Consider the following 18,056-nt stretch of genomic DNA (forward strand, 5'->3'; position numbering starts at 1 on the left):
GGGGGGCCGGGGGGGTAAAAGAGTGGTAATAATGCCGGGATGATCATGTTTTATAGTTCCACTCGGTGTCGAGGTAGAGACCATGGATCCTAAAGCGGGAGACATTTATGCTGTTATCCATTTCGAATTACTTCAAGAAGTAGTTGAAAAGACTCGCATGCTTGAATGAAGACAGATAAGATGATTTCAACCAAAGCCTGAGACGGTACGGAGTTGACACCGCAACGCAGGGTCTCAGTTCTCAGTCCCCATGCCTTGGAAAGTGACAACCGAGGCCGATTTGCGCTAACCGCTTAGAGGAGGGGGTCGGGGTCGGGCGTCTGTTTGCTTACCTTAGGTAGTAGGTAACGTTAAGTTACCCCGATGCCCGCCATAGGAGGACCGACGGCAACGTGTCTGTGCTGTGCTGTGCTGTCGTGGGGGGATAGATCCCTGAAACAAGTAGTCCCTGCCTCATTGCGCCTGCCTCATTGCGCAACCGCCGGGTCAGTCAGTCAGCAGTATTAAGTTATGCCGGACGCAGATCGAAGATGCAATAATGATACGTAGTGCCTTCGGGTTTGGGTACCTTACCTACCTACCCACCACCACCTCCTCCCAACGGGGCTTTGGCATCACTACCAGAGCTCAAATCCAGAAGCATGGACTCCGACATCTTTGCAGCAATTGACGACATATTCAGGGCAATAGGCCATCCTGAGGCGCGAGTGTGCCGACTGGCGGCCCGGGCGATATGTAGAATAGTGACAGATGATGGGGTCGTTCGGTCCCTCTCTTGGTCTGTCGCGACCGACCATTGATTTGATGGAATCTATAAGCTCCCGACACCAATCCATCGGCCTTCGATGTCTTCCCCACTTCGCTTTTAGCGCCACGTGGATCGCTGGTGCTTGTTCCGCCTATCGTGGGACCATCGCAATTCCGAAATAGTACTCAGTATGTGCCTGAGAAGCCACCCGTGGCTGACCTGTGGCTGGATGCTGCTCGGGACAACACAGCCCTGAAAATAAGAAAAAATAGAAAAATAGAAAAATAGAAAAATAGAAACACAAAGAAGTAACCAAAGAAAAAGAATAAGAAGAATAAGAAGAATAAGAATTCCATGATAATGGTGTAGAAAGTCGTTGCGGAGCATTCGGCTGGGACGATCTCCGCTTTGTGGGAGGGGCAAGCTCCGGCAGCCGGCACTCTTGACCCGCGTATTCAAGTGACGGGAGGCAGAAAATAGGTACTGTGCTGTCCATATGATTTCCCGCAGGTATTACTCCTATTACCCCTCATACTACCGCCATGCGGCTGAGACGAGCCGAAGTGGCGCCTTTCATCATCAAGAAGAGCTCAAGAAGAGCGACCAATGACGGGGTACGGAAGACTGGGTTTCCAGACGGAGCTCTCCACACCGGTGTCGCAATCAGGCTGCAAGCTGCAGCTCGGCTGTCATCGTTTCACTTTGGTGTTTACTTCCTGAACAGCTGCCGGCGCATAGATGTGAAGCACCGACGGCGTTCAGTCGATCAGTCTCCCAAAGCCTCTCCATCATCCTCTTCGCAATGGATATAAAAGGCTGCTTTGCGGCATCGTATTCCCTACGATAACCAATTTAAGCATCTATTCCGTGCATCACCTCGTGCTACACTGGCGTTTACTCAGACTTCTATTTTCCCGAGATGTTTCATAATTCAAGCTTCCTGAATGGTGATGTTCCCGTTCCTGATACCTCTTACTCTCCGTTTGAAGGAGAAATGCCAGGCTGGGATGGCTTGACTAGCGAGAGAAGCCAACTGTTTAGCATTCAACTCATGCAAGGCTTCGACCCCGTGGCCCAGTTCACGACATACACCGATGCGCAACCGGATAACCAACAAAATCCTCTGTTCATTTCGACTTCTAGTCCAAGACTCTACTCGCCGGCGAGACAAGACTTTGGCCGGACCACCCCTGTCATGGCAAGTACGCTGCTATTCATAGACCGCTCAGCCCCTGGTCTCAGTACAGTCCCGCTTCCGCCTCTAGACAGCAGCCTTCGCCAACAGCATAATCCCTCCTTTGTACATGTTCCAGGCCATCAACTGTCGAGCGGGCAGACACTGCCCTCTCGCAGCAGGAACACTTCCCGCACCGGTCCCGCCACCGAGCGTCGCGACAGGTACAGTACCTCTCCCCGATCTTTTAAAACTGTCCACTTGTCTTCTAGAGTTGACCAAAAGCAAGGACCGCATCAACGACCAGCATCTTCAAATGCAACTGGAAGGACTGCGACGCCCGTCCGACTTTCCATCGATCCGCCGATCTATGGCGACACATCAAACATCTCCACTTATCGCCCGGCTCGCATGTGTGCCTGATCGACGGATGCGGTCGGTCTTTCAACCGCAACGATAACCTCACTGAGCACGCGCTCCGCGTACACGGCCACCAAAGCATCCGCTAGCGCCTATTTCTTCGTCGAGGGACTCTTCTTCTTACTGTGAGAATGAGCTCGGGGCCAGATAGGGGGATAGGGTCAGCGTTCAAGCCTATTTTATGTGTATTTTTTCTTTGCTTTCTTTCTTTTTATCCCCTTTTCTTTCCCTTTTTCTTATTCCTTTTCTCTTTCAATTTTCAGGCTCTGGTTTTTCTCCCTCAATTCGAGGTTGTAGCGTGCTCAAGGGGGTCAAGGCAGGTAGGAGTCCGGGTAGCTAACGGGACCGTCGATCACCGGAATTTTTTAGGTGTTTGCATAAATAGCTGGATATGCGCATATTCTCCTGTGGTACTCTCGCAGCACCATGCGTAGACTAAGAACTGTAGGTGTTAGTATTAAAAGGGAGAAGTAGGCATGGGAGGACAAGAAAGGTATGGTACTCGGTACCTTGAAGAGGGACAGGGGAGCGGAAAGATCTCATCAAATGCATCGCATTGTTGTCTAAATTCAAACACTCCAACTGGTTCGGTGCATGGAAGTTGAAGGTAGTTCATGTCCAACTGGTAACTATTTTTGGGAGACACGGAACAGACGAGAGCTTATAAAGTCTCTGAGTTGGTGATAAACACATAACTCAACACATTCACCCCCGTTGGGGCCACCGGAGAATACAGGAGTGATTGGATGCATTGAAAGAAATGTGATAGTCTAGAGGATTCTGCTTTTCTAGCCGATGTTGAGCGGCACATGAGGCACTTTTGCCGCAAACTGCTAACTTACTTTCTAGTTTGCACTTTAGGTATAAGCTGAACATATGGGCTCGCGATTAGTACTATACACAAATCCCAGTCAAAGCTGTTTCTCCAGGACAGCCAAAGCATAAAGGATAGGACAAAAATCCTTATCAAGGGAATGAAAACTACCTCGCGTCACCGAAATCATGTCAAGACGTCCACGGACCTGAGCCGATCCGTGGGTTGCGACCGTCGAGGTGCTTTTTTTTTGAACAGACTACAGCAGGGCATTACGTACTGTACAGTACAGTACGTTTAGGTAAGGTGGGTAACACGGGCCGGGGGATCCCATCCGTGCCGCGCCGACGAACCGCCGCTATTAGCCGATCCGGGGCCGCCTCTATCTTGCGAACGTGTGCTACTGTACCTTTGCTCACCGGTCGGCTTGGTGGCATGACTCAGGAGAAGTACAAAGAGTCATATGGTATACTGCATATACGAAATACAAAGAACTCCTTTTCTCGCAAATTGCACGGTTCACTCGCTAGCTCCCAAGTGTCATGTTCAAAGGGTAGTGGTGCTCCATCCCCCCCTATTGTAGTATTGGTCTTAGTACTCTCTTCTTAGATCCAGTTGGCCGCCGCACAATGGCCAGCTGAGGGCGGGCAGGTCCGGCTGCGATGCTGGGATCTGTGCAACCTGCAGATACACTTTACAGCACACTAGATGGGATTTTCGAATCTACGTCGTTTCGTGTACAATGCATACCATTCCAATGGCTCCGGGAAAGACTCAATCGAGGATCTCAGATGCTGTGTGGAGGAGAATTGGATCAGGATGTAATCAACTAAGCAGCAACAATCGATCCTCGAGTCACCAAATTTGACTAGCAATGGAACGCTCATGGTTTGGAGATTAAGATGGAAAATACGTGATTCATGCAAGGGCTCACAAGGAGTCTCGCTCACGTGTGAAGTCACTTCTGGCTGGAACTGACAGACGGCAAGAGCAATCAAGCGAGTCAATTCTAATCACCATTAAATGGGATTCAACATGAGGACTTCTTCGCAGCGAACGCTTGCGATAGTAATTAGACTGCTACTGCACAGCACAGTCGCAGATGAGTCTGGCATCATGCAGCTTCTCTGACACCCCTTGACTGGCCATGAATGATAGAAACACAGATACCATCATTCATTGATGCCCACAATGCGAATACATAAGCAAATCCTGGAGAAGATGGAATCTCAAGAGACATAATGAGGACATGCACACCTCGCCGAGGCTATACTATAGGTGCCAAAACCGTGGCTGTAACTGTGAGTACAAGAGGGAGGATAGATTGAAAGCTCATTTTCAAAAGAGACACCGGTTTTTAAAACTCGAAAAAATGGTCGGTAGTACGATGTACAGTCGTTCTCCAGTTCTAGAGAAAATATGAGCGAGTCATCAGCATAGATGAGCTTGCCTACATCTAGGCTCTGGATCAAGTGGGTCTTTGAGATTCACAGATACCCAGAAGGCTGAAATATAGAGTCTGTAATGAATTCAGATATGAATACCATAGTGTATCAATACTACTAATCCTCAGCCTGAGGCAGTGATACTTGATTGGCAATCGACGCCTATAGACTGTAATGCCTCAGGCATAAAGATATGACCCCATCAGCCTATAATACCCCGCCCCTTTGATCCACTCGAACAAGGTGTCGAGCGTAACCAATAAGCTAGAGGTTCCTCGGGTAAGTTACCTAGAAAATTACATGGTACCAAATGTCTAGGTACTGAGTACTGCATACAGAGGTCACCACGGCTGCATCATGAAGCATTTCACATAAAAATACAGTCAGAGACTCTATTTCACCGACCATTAATCTCCTAATATATAGTCCACTGAGCATTCTACTAGTTATCACGTCGCAAATTCGGTGTCACTCAATGCTTCCCAGGAATAGCTCCCTGTAGGAGTCGGTGTGGGGCAAGATGCATAGATTAGCCGGCGAGCCAGATCTGGCCAGGTCTACCGACTAGGTTTCCCTTTCGAAATCGCTCCGAATCCCAGTACGTGACCAGTGCAGGTACTTATCAGAAGATGGGGCCGATTGATCTGTAGACCATTAAATCAATGGTAAGTGCAAAACCTGCTCTCGTCAGGGACAGAGTCTCAGCAAACGGGTCCGATCTGTATTCTGACAATAGGCGTCAAAGAAGACCACTTCGTGTGAGGCAGGCGATGTGGCTGTCTTGAATCTGTATATCGTTGTGGCTTAAATGTGCAAAGAAGTTTGCTTATCTTCTGTGTTGTCAACTCACGCTTTATACAGATTCTTCCTACGGTTCCCCATGCGCAAGCCTCTGCACCTGCATTACTGCATAGGCAGTCAACCAAGTCGTGACTCTATAGTTGGGAGCCCATTAGGTCGCGATATGCCCGGCGCCAACTCTACAGAGTACACAACTTCTCAAGTTCTTTCGACTCGTCGATGAACAAGTTCGAAGATGATGACATAGCATCTTGACACCAGCCACTTGACCACGATCGCATCAGCCTGGCATTCCAGTGAGGTGACTCGCGGTAACAGTCACCACTATTAATCTCCTCACCGCAACATACTGTAGATCGTCGCGAAATTCAGCAAGAGAGCTATATTTCATTCAGGATAATATTGCGCTTGAGCCTAATAGTGCGTGAACACCGACACAGACACTGCACCGAACCGTCGGCAAGCTTCACAGTTATACAAAGTAAAGCCAGAGGTATAACTTCAGTACACCGTACACACATTATACTACTTAGTATGTGTAAATCTTGGGGTCTCGAGGGAATGCATAGATAGTGCTTATGCAGTCTACATCACCAATCATTAAAGCATGGATGAATTCTGAAAAGGGTCTGGTCTCGCCACCAAGGGGTGGATCGCCAGGGGACACTAAGCATGCGCGACCCGCCGATCCACTTATCGACAGCCGCAAACTGCGACCGAATTTGTCGCTGAGAAGCTCGAGAACGTCATAGCACAGGGAAAGTGCCTGATAGAGGAAGACTTTTAACCGCAACCATGCAGGGCCGATACGTCACTTTCCATGATCGCATCAGTAGGTTGACCACGGTTCGGGTCTCGGGTTCCGGTCCCATCCTGGACTGTGTTGTCAATGGAGAGAAACCCTAAGTCGATAACAGGCTCGATGGTCGAAAACATGTCACAGATCGGATTGTGTCAAGTCATTTAACTTTATCGCTCTTTTACTTTCGATTCTTCATTGCTTTGCAGGTTGCAAAAGAGATTCGCAGGCTAAAATCTTCCAGAATGCTGAGTAGGAGCTGGTGATGAAAATTCAAGCATGATATCATAAGCATTCCATGTGGGTCTGCCCCTGCTGACCTTCCGAATTCCACAGAACGATTATTCGCCCACGATCAGTCCTCTAGTGCCATAGAATTCCATCAGAAGCTCGGCCCAACGCTACGGTGTCGCTCATGTGTCTATGACACCAACGTAACCGGAAAAGTGTCGTGACAACCACAGGCACTTCCTGGCTCACCATCTAGACTTCTCTTCAGCCAGGCGGATTAGATTATTTATCCATCCAGGAAAAACCATCATGTCGACACGATCCAGCGCATCCCATGCCATCATTTAGTCATTTTTTATTGCCGAGAGTAGAATCGTCTCTGGGCCCGTGGTGTTGTGTTGGTCGGAGACCGAATTGTGGATCGGCACCGCCAAGTGGAGGCCGTCCCGACCCCCCATCGGGACCAACGGGAATCAACCGGTGGAGGTCGAAGGGGCGAACTATGACAACATTCCACAGCCCAGCATAGCATGCGCATCACTTGCCCTAGAAGCACGACGCATCGACGTAGCATCATGTACACACACGAGTAGACGAGTAAATAGTTCATCTGTTTCGGGAAAGTCCCACGACCTTAAAAATTCTTTCTCCCCCGCCTCCCCCTCCTCTGCCCCGCTCGCTCCACGTTCATGGTTCTTTTTCAACCCCGAACTTCCCCCTTCGATATGAACTTCTGCTACTAGATCTTCCCTCAATACACCTCTATTCACATAGTACGGTAAAAAAACTCATATCATGGCCGACCCCCTAAGCCGGGCCGAATCACAATCACCGAGCAGCAGCTTCTCCGACAAGGAGAAGGGCAGCGACAGTCAGGATAGCGGGGATCGCATCGTACCTCCCTGGCATGGAGGCGCTGAAGATGAGGTTGGCTCGCTGCGTTCGAACGGAAAGCGAGAGTTGAAGGAAGAAGACTGCTACGATAAGCTGGCCTACTGTTGGCCCCGCTGGAAGAAATGGACATACCTCGCGGCCATCGCCTGTGTCCAGGTCTCCATGAACTTCAACACTTCCGTCTTTCCTAATGCTGTGAAGCCTCTCTCCAAGGCCTTTGGTATCGGTCAACAGGAAGCCCGAACAGGACAAATGATCTACCTGATCACGTACTCCGTTGGGTGTGAACTATGGGCGCCATGGAGTGAAGAATTCGGTCGGTGGCCGATCCTCCAGCTCTCTATGTTCCTTATCAACATCTGGCAGATCCCGGCTGCCTTGGCCCCGAACTGGGGGACGATTTTGGTCGCTCGTGGATTGGTAGGCTTCCGCCCGGTTCTTCGAGACTGGCAGTTCAGCGACTAACATATACATCATTATAGGGTGGAATCTCAACTGCAGGCGGTAGTGTCACTCTTGGCTTGATTGCCGATCTGTACGAGGCGGAAACGCAGCAGTTTCCCCTCGCTTTCATTGTCTTGTCATCCTGCATCGGAACTAGTATTGGTGGAGTCATTGGTGGTCCGATCGAACGCTGTAAGTGATGGTCCTAGTCTGGCATTGTAGCGAGGAAAAAATAGGTACTGACCGCATCGCATCAGTCCTGGACTGGCAATGGTTCTTCTGGATCCAGCTCATCTTCGGTGCTGTCACCCAAGCCATCATCTTTTTCATGCCCGAGAGCCGATCCACTATCCTCATCGACCGCGAAGCCAAGCGCCGCCGCAAATCCGGCGAAGACCCCAACATCTACGGCCCCAACGAACTGAAAAAGCCTCGAGTGTCTCTCAAGGAAGCCGGAAAGATCTGGGTGCGCCCATTCTACATGTTCCTGCGGGAGCCGATCGTCCTCTGCCTGTCGCTACTATCCGGATTCTCCGATGCGCTCATCTTCACCTTCCTGGAAGGCTTCAGCATTGTCTACTCGGAAGGCTGGGGCTTCGGGGTGCTAGGCCAGGCGTGGGCGGTGATCCCGATCAACGTCGCCTACGTGATCGCCTACTTCTCGTACTTCCCCTGGTTCTGGCGCGACGAGCACATCCGCAAGACACAGGGCGACGATGCGCTTCCCCCGGAGCGACGGCTGAAGTGGCTGCTGTACCTGGCGCTGCTGGAGCCGATCGGACTCTTCGGGTTCGCCTGGACCTCGCTGGGCAAGGAGTATGGGGTGCCCTGGATTGTCTCCATGATCTTCTCGGCCATGGTTGGCATCGCCAACTACGCCATCTACCTGTCGTCGGTCGATTACATGGTCGCCGCGTACGGTGTCTACTCCGCCTCCGCTACCGGCGGCAATGCTTTCTGCCGGGACCTGCTGGCCGGTATCGCGGCCATGTACACCACCCCCATGTACACCAACATCGGCGACAAGTTCCACGTCGAGTACGCCACCACCATCCTGGCCTGCCTGTCTTGTCTCGTCGTCATCCCCATTTATGTCTTTTATTGGAAGGGCCCGCAGATCCGTGAGCGCAGTAAGTTCGCCCAGACGCTGGCCGCGGACAACAAGGCGAACCACGGTCATCGCGTGAGCAAGGCCTCCAGTGTGAGTCGCTTGAGCTCGCTGTAAACCTACTCGTGTGGTGCCTCTTTCATTCGCTGTTCTCATTTCTGCATACATATTCTTTTCCTCAACCATTGTACATATCTACCCACGGGGGTGAAAGGAGATAACTTGATGCATGTTCAAAACTATTCGAACTGTCCAGTGGTTTCCGGCAGACATGATCCAAGTAGTGGTCACGAAAGGAGAGATATATCCGGTATTCCCGTTAGGGCTTACCAAAGGCCCTTGCGTAAGATAGCGAGGCTTAAACCTTGTATCCCTTGATTTCCTGTCCATGTTGTGGAACGTGATACGGTTTCGCTCGAAGCAGTGCGTTGATTCGGACCGTCCCGTAGAAAGCCTCTAAGAACACCCAGTGAGCGTGGTAGCCCAGCGTGTCGCCTTGTTCTGACATTGGATAAGCTGTCCACGGTGTCTTCCCATTCTTTGTTGGGATTAGAGCCAAGACAACCTTGGTAGCGGTGGTTGGTCACACGCACTACAAACCATCGGCATAAGAGGACTATCACGACATCTGATTTAAGAACAATAGTATTATAGAATGAAATCAATAAAACGGATATAAGACGTCTCCACATCATTCTGAGAATATTATCAGGGTGAAATAGCCTCAAAGTCTGCCGAGATCAAGATCACAAAAACGCAAAGGTCCAGGCCCCTCTTCTCTCCGCTTATATCCGACTAAACCAAGTCAGTTCGGCCGGGTGTTGCAAAATCGATGCACTCGCAGTCGGTGCTCCAGCAAATTATCATGACGGTCGAACAACTGGCCGCATTGAGGGAAGAGACACACATACAACCCAGGAGCAAGGTGGGTGTGCCGAATGTGCCGCCAGAGGTCGGCCTCTCTGTTGAAGGCCGGGCGGCTGGGACAATCCCTCTAGTCGCACCAGATGCCGGTTACGTTACTGCTTTTGTTGCTACTCTCATCAGGAAAAGGAATTCAGTCAGCTTGGACCGGGTCTTATTAGTCTCTTTTATCATTAGACGACTGAAAATGGGCAAAAATACCTGGACCGGCGCCGCTTGGTGCCAGAAGGACAGCGACCGCTACTGATGAGAATGCGAGAGGTGGGTGGCTCAGGCATGGCTTCTTTGAAGATGTTGCTGCTGCCACTGCCGCTGGCCCCGGTTTGAGTAGGAAAAGAGTTTGGTCGGGAACTTCTTGTCTAGGTTCGACGGCTGCGGGAATAGCGATGATGTTTTGGCCGCTGGGACCACTGGCAAGTATGTGCTGTGGAGAGTGTGTCTGGATCCTCCATGGATCAACAAGGTACGGAACCGCGCCGGGGGAGAGCGCCGTGCCGATGGGGGTCATATCCCATTGCATCGAGGGATTTAGGTACGTTGGCGTGGCCGTGAGCTCGGAGGGTCGAGCCGTGGAATCTGGGTGCTGTGGAGGAGAACTTGTGCCAAGCAATGGATTGGTTGCCGGTCTCGCAGGTTGAGAAGATGCTGCCATGCCGAGTGTCCTGGGATCATCTTCCTGGGTATACGAGTACGAAGGAACTATGCCAGTCCACCCACCAGGCAAACCCTGGGTATCGGTCACGATGGTAGCCAGACAAATGTGAGGTTGAGGTGCTCTGGTTTCGAAGAGCTGCCAGATAAATGAGGTTAACTACTTCCGAAAGTCTCGTGGGTATTTGGATCTGCAGCGATGAGATGGCGATGTGTTACGGCGATTGCTTTGGTGCCGGCCCCTGACAGGCACACCGGAAGAGCCGCCTTGTTTTCCGCATACAGGACCATACAGCAAGCCATGTTCACGGTGACCTTTCCTCGCTGTGTGTTGAGCTGGGGGTGGGACGTGGAATCGATACGACGACTGGGAAGAGGTAACAGGGTGGCACACCTCAGAAGCCAAATGACTTCACAGATAGTCCCGGTGGTATTCTGACCAGTTTCACAATATTGGCCAGGCTAGTCGGGCTCGACGAGAGGACACCGCCACCGATCTTTATTGGCCCTGCGTTTGGTCACTGGTTCTAAACTACGACTCGGGGATGCCGATTTGTTTTGCCCCATCATTGGGGTGATTGGCCGCTATTAAGCAACTCTCCTGTCTAGGTCGTCATCTAATCAATACCTGGGCCCATCACCAACGGCCTGACAGTGACAGAATGCCTGATAGTGCATTGCCAACAAATGCTGAAGGTAGAGGCGTAGAGAATACTATCAAAGATGACTCACAATTGAATTTGCCTTGATTCCTCTCTTGGCTCTGTATTCCATCCACGAGTTTTACTGGCTCGGTCACAGCGATACTGAAGCTCGCCTGCATGCATGAGCCTTGAAGGCTCCCTAACAACAGAGGCATCTGATTGGTTCATCCTGCGCGATTTGCGTGCAATATGTATGAGTGTACTAGGTAACTGTTGCACGATATAAACATTAATGTGTCTCATATTTCCAGTTAGGTGGCATATTTTAGGGTGGGGTCTGTATTGCGGCTGTGAGAAGTAAGGAAACTGAGCTCTCCTGGATGATACGTTGCGCAACGATTAGTCTCGGTGTTTAGGTCGCACCCTTTTTTGGTCGCATCCGAGTTAGTTCTACCAGGATCGATCATGGTAACACCTCTCATTGAGAATGTCGATAACGCTAGACCCACAGCATGTGAGTGAGGCTGACAGCTAGGTAGTTTCTACATGCCGTCTGCCTTTACTAGAAAGGGTATGTGTGTTCAATTACTGTTGAACAGTCCCCAAGTAGCTCGAAACTCTAAACTGTACCGTACATGGACTTCCTACGAATTGCTTTCTGGAATTCTTATATATCTACTGGTCCTTGGCCATATCCAACAGTCTCCAATCAAAGTCTCTTAGCAGATAATGACAGTGGTAGTAGTGGCAGAGGGGTGGTGCGGGTCAATGAGGTTGTTGATTCATAGAAGGCGGAAACATGTACAAGGAAGGAAATATATTTTCGAATGCGCCTACCCAGCAAGTCATATGATCAGCCCAAGAAATACCTGAACCACCATTCAAAGACATGCATAAGCATCTGCTTGATGTTCTACCACCGCATTCATTGATCTAAATGTGCATAGCTAGTCACAAGGGTGAAGGGCAAAGTGTGCTTCGAGCCCCATTGGCCTAGACAGAAGAGGACAGGATTATCACCTGTGCATGGGTTGACAAACTAATAGTATTAAAACTACCATAACAAGTAGCCCGGCTAGCTCAATCGGCAGAGCGTGAGACTCTTAATCTCAAGGTTGCGGGTTCAACCCCCGCGTTGGGCTTCTCTTTTTTGTCACATTGTGTACTCGAATGCCCAGTTTATCTCTCTTTGATAGGGTTTTTTCAGTGTTGCACAATTTTTCTTGAGTCTCCACTGCCCCGCTACCCAGACGGGTAGGCGGTGGCTAAAAAAAAAAAACCCAGATGCGAAACACCCGAGCAGGTAGTCAGCATCAATTCCCGGCCTGAGATCACAGGCAGATACCCATTTTTATCACCTCTCCGGCGCCAAATCTCACTAAACAAATAGGCCTCACGCCTCCTATGCCAGGTTTGATCAGATAGTACTGCTGACTTTGAAGTTTTCTTACTCATCTCATCCAAATCTTGCACATGGCCTTATCACTCTTTTCTCATCTACATTCATCATTATGTAAAACCCAGAGTATGGAGTTTGGTTCAAGTGGTCGTCTTGAGATCTAGATGCTATGTGTATCTTGCACGATTGATGACTTCAAAGATCACCGGGGTCTAAGTCTCAGTCACTCTCGATATAATCCTTCAAACAACTCAAATAAGTACATACGACCACAGGGTGTGGAAAACAGGGCTTCCCGTCCGCTCAGCCGTACTTAAGCCACACGCCGGGAGGTTAGTAGTTGGGTGGGTGACCACCAGCGAATCCCTTCTGTTGTATGTTTTTTGTTTAGCTTTTTGTTCCTCAGTTAGCTCATTTACTAGATCAGCTTTGCATAGCGCTGTCTTGACAACTCCAATTCTTGCACCTGCAAAACAAAAAAAAAAAAAAAAAAAAAAAGAAAATATAACGAGATGTGACTGAAACAACACCCACTGATCTTTGCCGTGCCAGATACCATAGACTCCGGCCGCTACAACTCAATTGCTCGACGACGTGGTTTGGTGGCTTGCTGAACCCACTGATCTACCACTGATTACCTGTCTAGAACCCTTGTGCAATCATAATATCAACCAAAGGCCTTCGAGCTCAGTACAAACCATTGAATCATCATGTCTGCCAGGAAGTCGATTGCACTTTCTTATCCAAATGCCATCCCATCAGGATTGTCGCTCTCACCCCCTTTTCCTTTCCCCACCCCAAGCCCTGACCCTAATCCACCATGGTCCCCCCCGCAATCCTATTCTCTCTTGTTGCAATCGACATCGACGCATACAAGATTCCCGAGAATCTCAACCAAATCTACCACGACCGCAGGACAGGATGTAAGAATGTCGTTGCCTCTGGCTTGAACAACGGCACCAGTGCCTCAAAACCTACCCAATACTGCGGCGACATCGCCGGGGCGTTGTTCATCAGCTCCGCCGGCGGATATGGAAACATGGACGTGGACTGCGACGGGGTCTCTCCGACCTCGGGAGGCTGTCGCAACGACCCTTCTAAGCAGAGCCAAACCGCCTTCCACGATCAATTCCGGCAGTACGATATCGGCGATCTGAGCGCATTTGTCCACCCCTATGTCGTCTTCGGAAACACGAACTTTGACCCGCAGCAGTATGGCATGCAGCCGCTGAGCGTGATGGCCGTTGTTTGCGGTGGACAATTGGTAAACCCGTGCCCCCCTTTGCGAGATTCTCTTTCCACAAACCACTGGCTGGATTACTTGACTAACCTAAGTGCATGACGCTAGCACTACGGCATCTGGGGCGATACGAACGGAGGCAGTAAGACTGGGGAAGCATCGCTCGCGATGGCGAGGCTGTGCTTTGGGTCATCGATGGACGCAAACAATGGACATAACGAGGCAGATGTTCTGTATATTGGCTTCACGGGGGCCAATGCTGTACCCGGGAGAAGTGCGGCGTGGACGACCACGACCCCGGAGGACTTCGAGCAGAGTATCAAGCCTCTTGGGGACCTGTTCGTCGCTGGTCTGAAGCCCTGAGAATTGCTTGTGAGGTTGTGTCACAGACTTAGTGGACAACGGAGATATTGGCGTGCTTCGATTGTAGGCCAACGAACGTTACGTCTCTTGGACACAAACAACTAGAACCGTTATGATCAGCCAAAGCATGTATTGTCCAGTGTATGTAAATCTATCTCCTCCTACAGAATGCAAGCATTTCACTCCACTGCATAGCTAATCTTCGAGATCCCCTTACTCCTCGAAATCTTGCGCACCTTCGTCGGCCCACACAGATCCGTCGTCTCGACATGCGTCCCGCCACACGGATAGACTTCCGCGCCGACAATATGCACAACGCGAAACTTCTCCCCAGCAGGAACTCCCAGCGCCTCCCGATCGGGGATCAGCCTCTCCAGCCCCTGCGCCCGAAAGTCCTCCTCATCCCACCACTCCACCTGCACCGGCAGCTTGGCCGCCAGAAACTCATCCACCTTGCCCTGGATGGGCTCCTTCCACTTCCCGTCGATCAGACCCCGGAACTCGCAGTTCGCCAGATCGGGAAAATGCGAGGCCTTCAATTCGTCGAAGTCCGCAACCTCGTTCTCGAGGAGATGGCGCACCGCAGAGCCGAGCACGTGGCCCGCGGTGTGCAGGCGCGAGTACAGAAGCCGCTTCTCGGCGTCGATCGCCTGCTGGATCGAGTCTCCGGCCTTGAAGATTGCGTCCGTGCCAGCGGCTGCCTCGAACCGGCCGAGGTGGAGGACCTGGCCGTCGCGGGGGGCTTGGCCCATCCGCACGGCTGTGACGGTGAATTTGGTGGCGGTCGTCGTGTGGCTCATGGTTCCGACGTCGGAGGGCTGGCCACCTCCTTGAGGATGAAAGATGGTTTGATCTGTGATGACAATGTGGTCTTCATCGTTGCCTTGCTTGAAGAGGAGGCGGCTGGATTCCTCGAGGGCGGAGAAGGGCAGCACGGCTGTTACGGCGGTGTCAATCGTGTGTAGTTTCGCGTCATGCTGGTAGGCAAGGAATGTTCGTGGGGCGTTGGAACCCATTGTGAGGTTTCGTACTGTAGTGAATGGAGGGGGACAACGCAGAGAAGCAAAAGCTGTTCTTAGCATTGAGGTTCTTGGGAAATGTGCAGATGTGGCAGTTTTTATCTGGATTGGGTTGCGGCGATCGGGAATAGGAGATAGATCGGAAATACCCCAGCATCGGAAATATCCCCGCTGCCAAGACCAGATCATCCGAAGGGCGCGAAGATGACATGCATCTCATGCATGGCTTATCACGACCATAGAATATAGGTTCTCTGAGTCGATCTATTTGATTCTAACCATACTGAAACTCTGTCAGCTAATTGAGTCTAGACTCTTAACGTCACTTGTTGTGCATAACTTACCTCATAAACTATGGGTCCTCAAAGCTTGAACTCCTACATGCCTCTGTAGCGAGTAAGCTTATTCCCCATTTGTGCTGTGTTCGATATCGTGCCCAACATCCACTATATATATTGTGCGTGTATGACTTTTTCTGCAGATTGAGATTGCTTAGAAGCGCCTGAAATGAGTTCTTGTTTGCTTTCTGTTAACGTTGCTTTAGGAATGATTTGGCATCTGAGGGGGGCAACTCGGTCGGTGTATCAGGACAGATCACATGGCATACGCTGATATATCTTAGTGTTAAGTTTGATTGAACACTCTCACAAGCGATATTCAAATTTCTTCAGATGGCGAGAAAGCCCTCAGGCGTTAGCACATTAGATATCATAGAGATACCTAGACAGAACAACACCACCGAATCACCCCGAGCAAGGGAAAAAAGAAAGAAAAGGAAAAACGGAATACAAACACCAAAGAGCTGTCCGATCGCCCATCTGTGAAAAGACAAATGTCAAAGAAATCTTCACGTTTTTTTTGAATGTTGGGATCGATCCATGCGGCGGTTGCCACAGGGCTCACTGCTGGCAGGACATTAATATCCTTATTGCCGTCGCTGTCTGTGGTCAACGTCGCGCCTCTTCTGGTTCATTGATCGCGAACCACAGCCTGTCCACTCTTGAGCTGGACCAAGCGACCGTTGGAGTTCGTGTTCGATTCCCTCCCTGAAGGACAACATTGGCCACAAGCTTATTCGAGCCCTATTTTCACGAGGTTGACGAACGCCAGACGTCTGAGATTTGATATCATTGATGATATTAGCGTCGCAATCGCGGTTGGTTCATGTTAGAGATGCCTTCTTAGCTGGCGCCTGACGTGAGGGTAGCTGAGAGGGCTAGTGGGGCTAAAAAGAATAGCTATAACCTTGTAGAGCTGTGGCTCTGCAGGTGACGCTTCGTGGTCATCGAATGGACAAGAGCACAGCTGTAGGCGATACTACCCGAGTATCATATTGCATGCAGGTGGTGTGGGCTGAGTTCGTATCCATATCTGCATCATAGTGTGACCACAATCCATGTCGCCACAGATGTCCTGGCACCTCCGGGTTAAAGATCGCATAGCGCCAGGAAAGGTGTGGCTTGGATACGAAGAGTCAAAACCCGAAGCTGTCAAATATGTTCGTGATGAGTCGATGCCCATGTCCATCCTAACGGTTCCAAGTTGGACCATAGCTTGTCGATTATATAAGCACTACCCCAGGTGGATGGAGTCTTAGATCAAGTTATAGTAAAAGTAGGGCGTCAATAATGTCTCTGTTATGATTCTTACCGCCATGAGTGCTTGCTGGCGCGATTCACTGTGTTCTGGTGTTGTGGCCACCGGTTGGCGAACCTTAAGTCTCAGGCGATTGACTAGGCTCATTAATCAGCCTATCTCTTCCCGAGCTAGCTCGATAAAGTCTCTGACTGCAAAGCTCATGAATAGCATTATCGAGTGGTTCCATGGAACAATTCGAATTCTTTCTGACTCCGTATACAAGTGGGGACTTCGCTGGGACGGGTGCATCAATTCTGCTCTCTTTCCATGGTTAAGGTTTCGGGAAGGGCAAAACAAGAAAGAAAAAATTCTTCTTCCTACGTACTCCAACTGAAAAGCATTGTTCAGCACAGTTGAAGTATAGTCTCCGCCGCTTCATGACTAATTTGTCTCATTTGTTTTGATAGGGAGACAATCTAGCTTCATAGATCATACCTAGTATTGACCGTCGAGATATCAAAGGTCGAACCCAGCCCACTGTGCCTAAAGTTGCTGAGCTATTGTAAGTATAGGATGCAGTAGTAGACTCCAACCATCCGCATCTTTCAGACTTTTCATGGCTATGGACCATTTAAAGCTGTAGGCTGTTTGCAACGGCCACTTCTGATGTGTCCCCATCTTCACCTGTTAATGGGGCTACTGACTTACGAAAACGCAGATTTGATCCCTGTATTTCTTGACAGCGACGCCTGATATAGAGACAGAAGAGAAAATCATGCCATCGTCAATTATGTCACTGTGTATGCTTGTTATTGTAGTCACGTGAGCTAGATCCAATCGATATAGAAACCATCTCTAGATCCGAGTAAGCCTGGCCCAATTACCTGAGACATGGCCAAATTGGTTGTATAAGTCTCTTAAGCTCCTACCGTGAATGAAGTTTGGGCTGTGGATTATAGCCTTGGTCATTACGTCGGATGGCTCTCGACTGTCGCGCTGTGCCCCGAGACGGGTTGCACAGGAAGTAAATCTTCCACTTACCAGGCACAAACTTAAGTCCAGAATCATACAATCTTCATTTTATGCTTAATGCTGTATGGTTAAGTCATCTCTTAAGAGGCAAATGTATATCTCTTCTCTCACTACGTTATTAATAATAACCTGATCATTCGCAGGGAAGAGAAAGATAGGGCACGTATTTTACCGTCATATATTGACAATACACTCTACGTCATCCAGAAAGCTCTCTCTTTACCGACCAAGCACCAGCGTATTGTCCTGTCATCCCTGTCATCAATGCCCAGCATCGCTTCGGCGGAAATGTCCGAAATATGAAACCAAGCCCGAAGTGCCACCGAGC

The 18,056-nt window shown here is 50.0% G+C and overlaps 3 protein-coding genes and 1 non-coding gene across 4 annotated transcripts; 3 read left to right on the top strand and 1 right to left on the bottom strand.

Annotated features, from left to right (window-relative positions):
• Positions 1–7,227: 7,227 nt before the first annotated feature.
• On the top strand, positions 7,228–8,995 carry ASPACDRAFT_32521 (uncharacterized protein; the record flags this gene model as incomplete). The annotated part of the gene is made up of 3 exons (XM_020199884.1): positions 7,228–7,746; positions 7,809–7,962; positions 8,028–8,995. 3 exons carry the CDS (start codon positions 7,228–7,230, stop codon positions 8,993–8,995), a joined length of 1,641 nt encoding a protein of 546 aa, XP_020053988.1.
• Positions 8,996–12,166: 3,171 nt separating this feature from the next.
• On the top strand, positions 12,167–12,239 carry ASPACDRAFT_t244. The gene has a single exon. It is a non-coding gene; the product is annotated as a tRNA-Lys (tRNA).
• A 1,077-nt stretch (positions 12,240–13,316) lies between these two features.
• ASPACDRAFT_1858392 (glycoside hydrolase family 75 protein) lies at positions 13,317–14,099 on the top strand (the record flags this gene model as incomplete). Its single annotated transcript, XM_020197605.1, has 2 exons — positions 13,317–13,760; positions 13,845–14,099. 2 exons carry the CDS (start codon positions 13,317–13,319, stop codon positions 14,097–14,099), a joined length of 699 nt encoding a protein of 232 aa, XP_020053989.1.
• Positions 14,100–14,148: 49 nt separating this feature from the next.
• ASPACDRAFT_123545 (putative alanine--tRNA ligase) lies at positions 14,149–15,263 on the bottom strand. Its single transcript, XM_020196654.1, has one exon. The coding sequence runs from the start codon at positions 15,113–15,115 to the stop codon at positions 14,279–14,281; it is 837 nt and encodes a 278-aa protein (XP_020053990.1). The 5' UTR covers positions 15,116–15,263; the 3' UTR covers positions 14,149–14,278.
• Between the last annotated feature and the right edge of the window lie 2,793 nt (positions 15,264–18,056).

This window comes from Aspergillus aculeatus, assembly GCF_001890905.1.
Source record: "Aspergillus aculeatus ATCC 16872 unplaced genomic scaffold ASPACscaffold_13, whole genome shotgun sequence".
Taxonomy (NCBI): Eukaryota; Fungi; Ascomycota; class Eurotiomycetes; order Eurotiales; family Aspergillaceae; genus Aspergillus; species Aspergillus aculeatus.

Excerpts from the sequence above, each read along its gene's own strand:
- ASPACDRAFT_123545 (XM_020196654.1), bottom strand. The coding sequence starts at position 15,115 with ATGGGTTCCAACGCCCCACGAACATTCCTTGCCTACCAGCATGACGCG.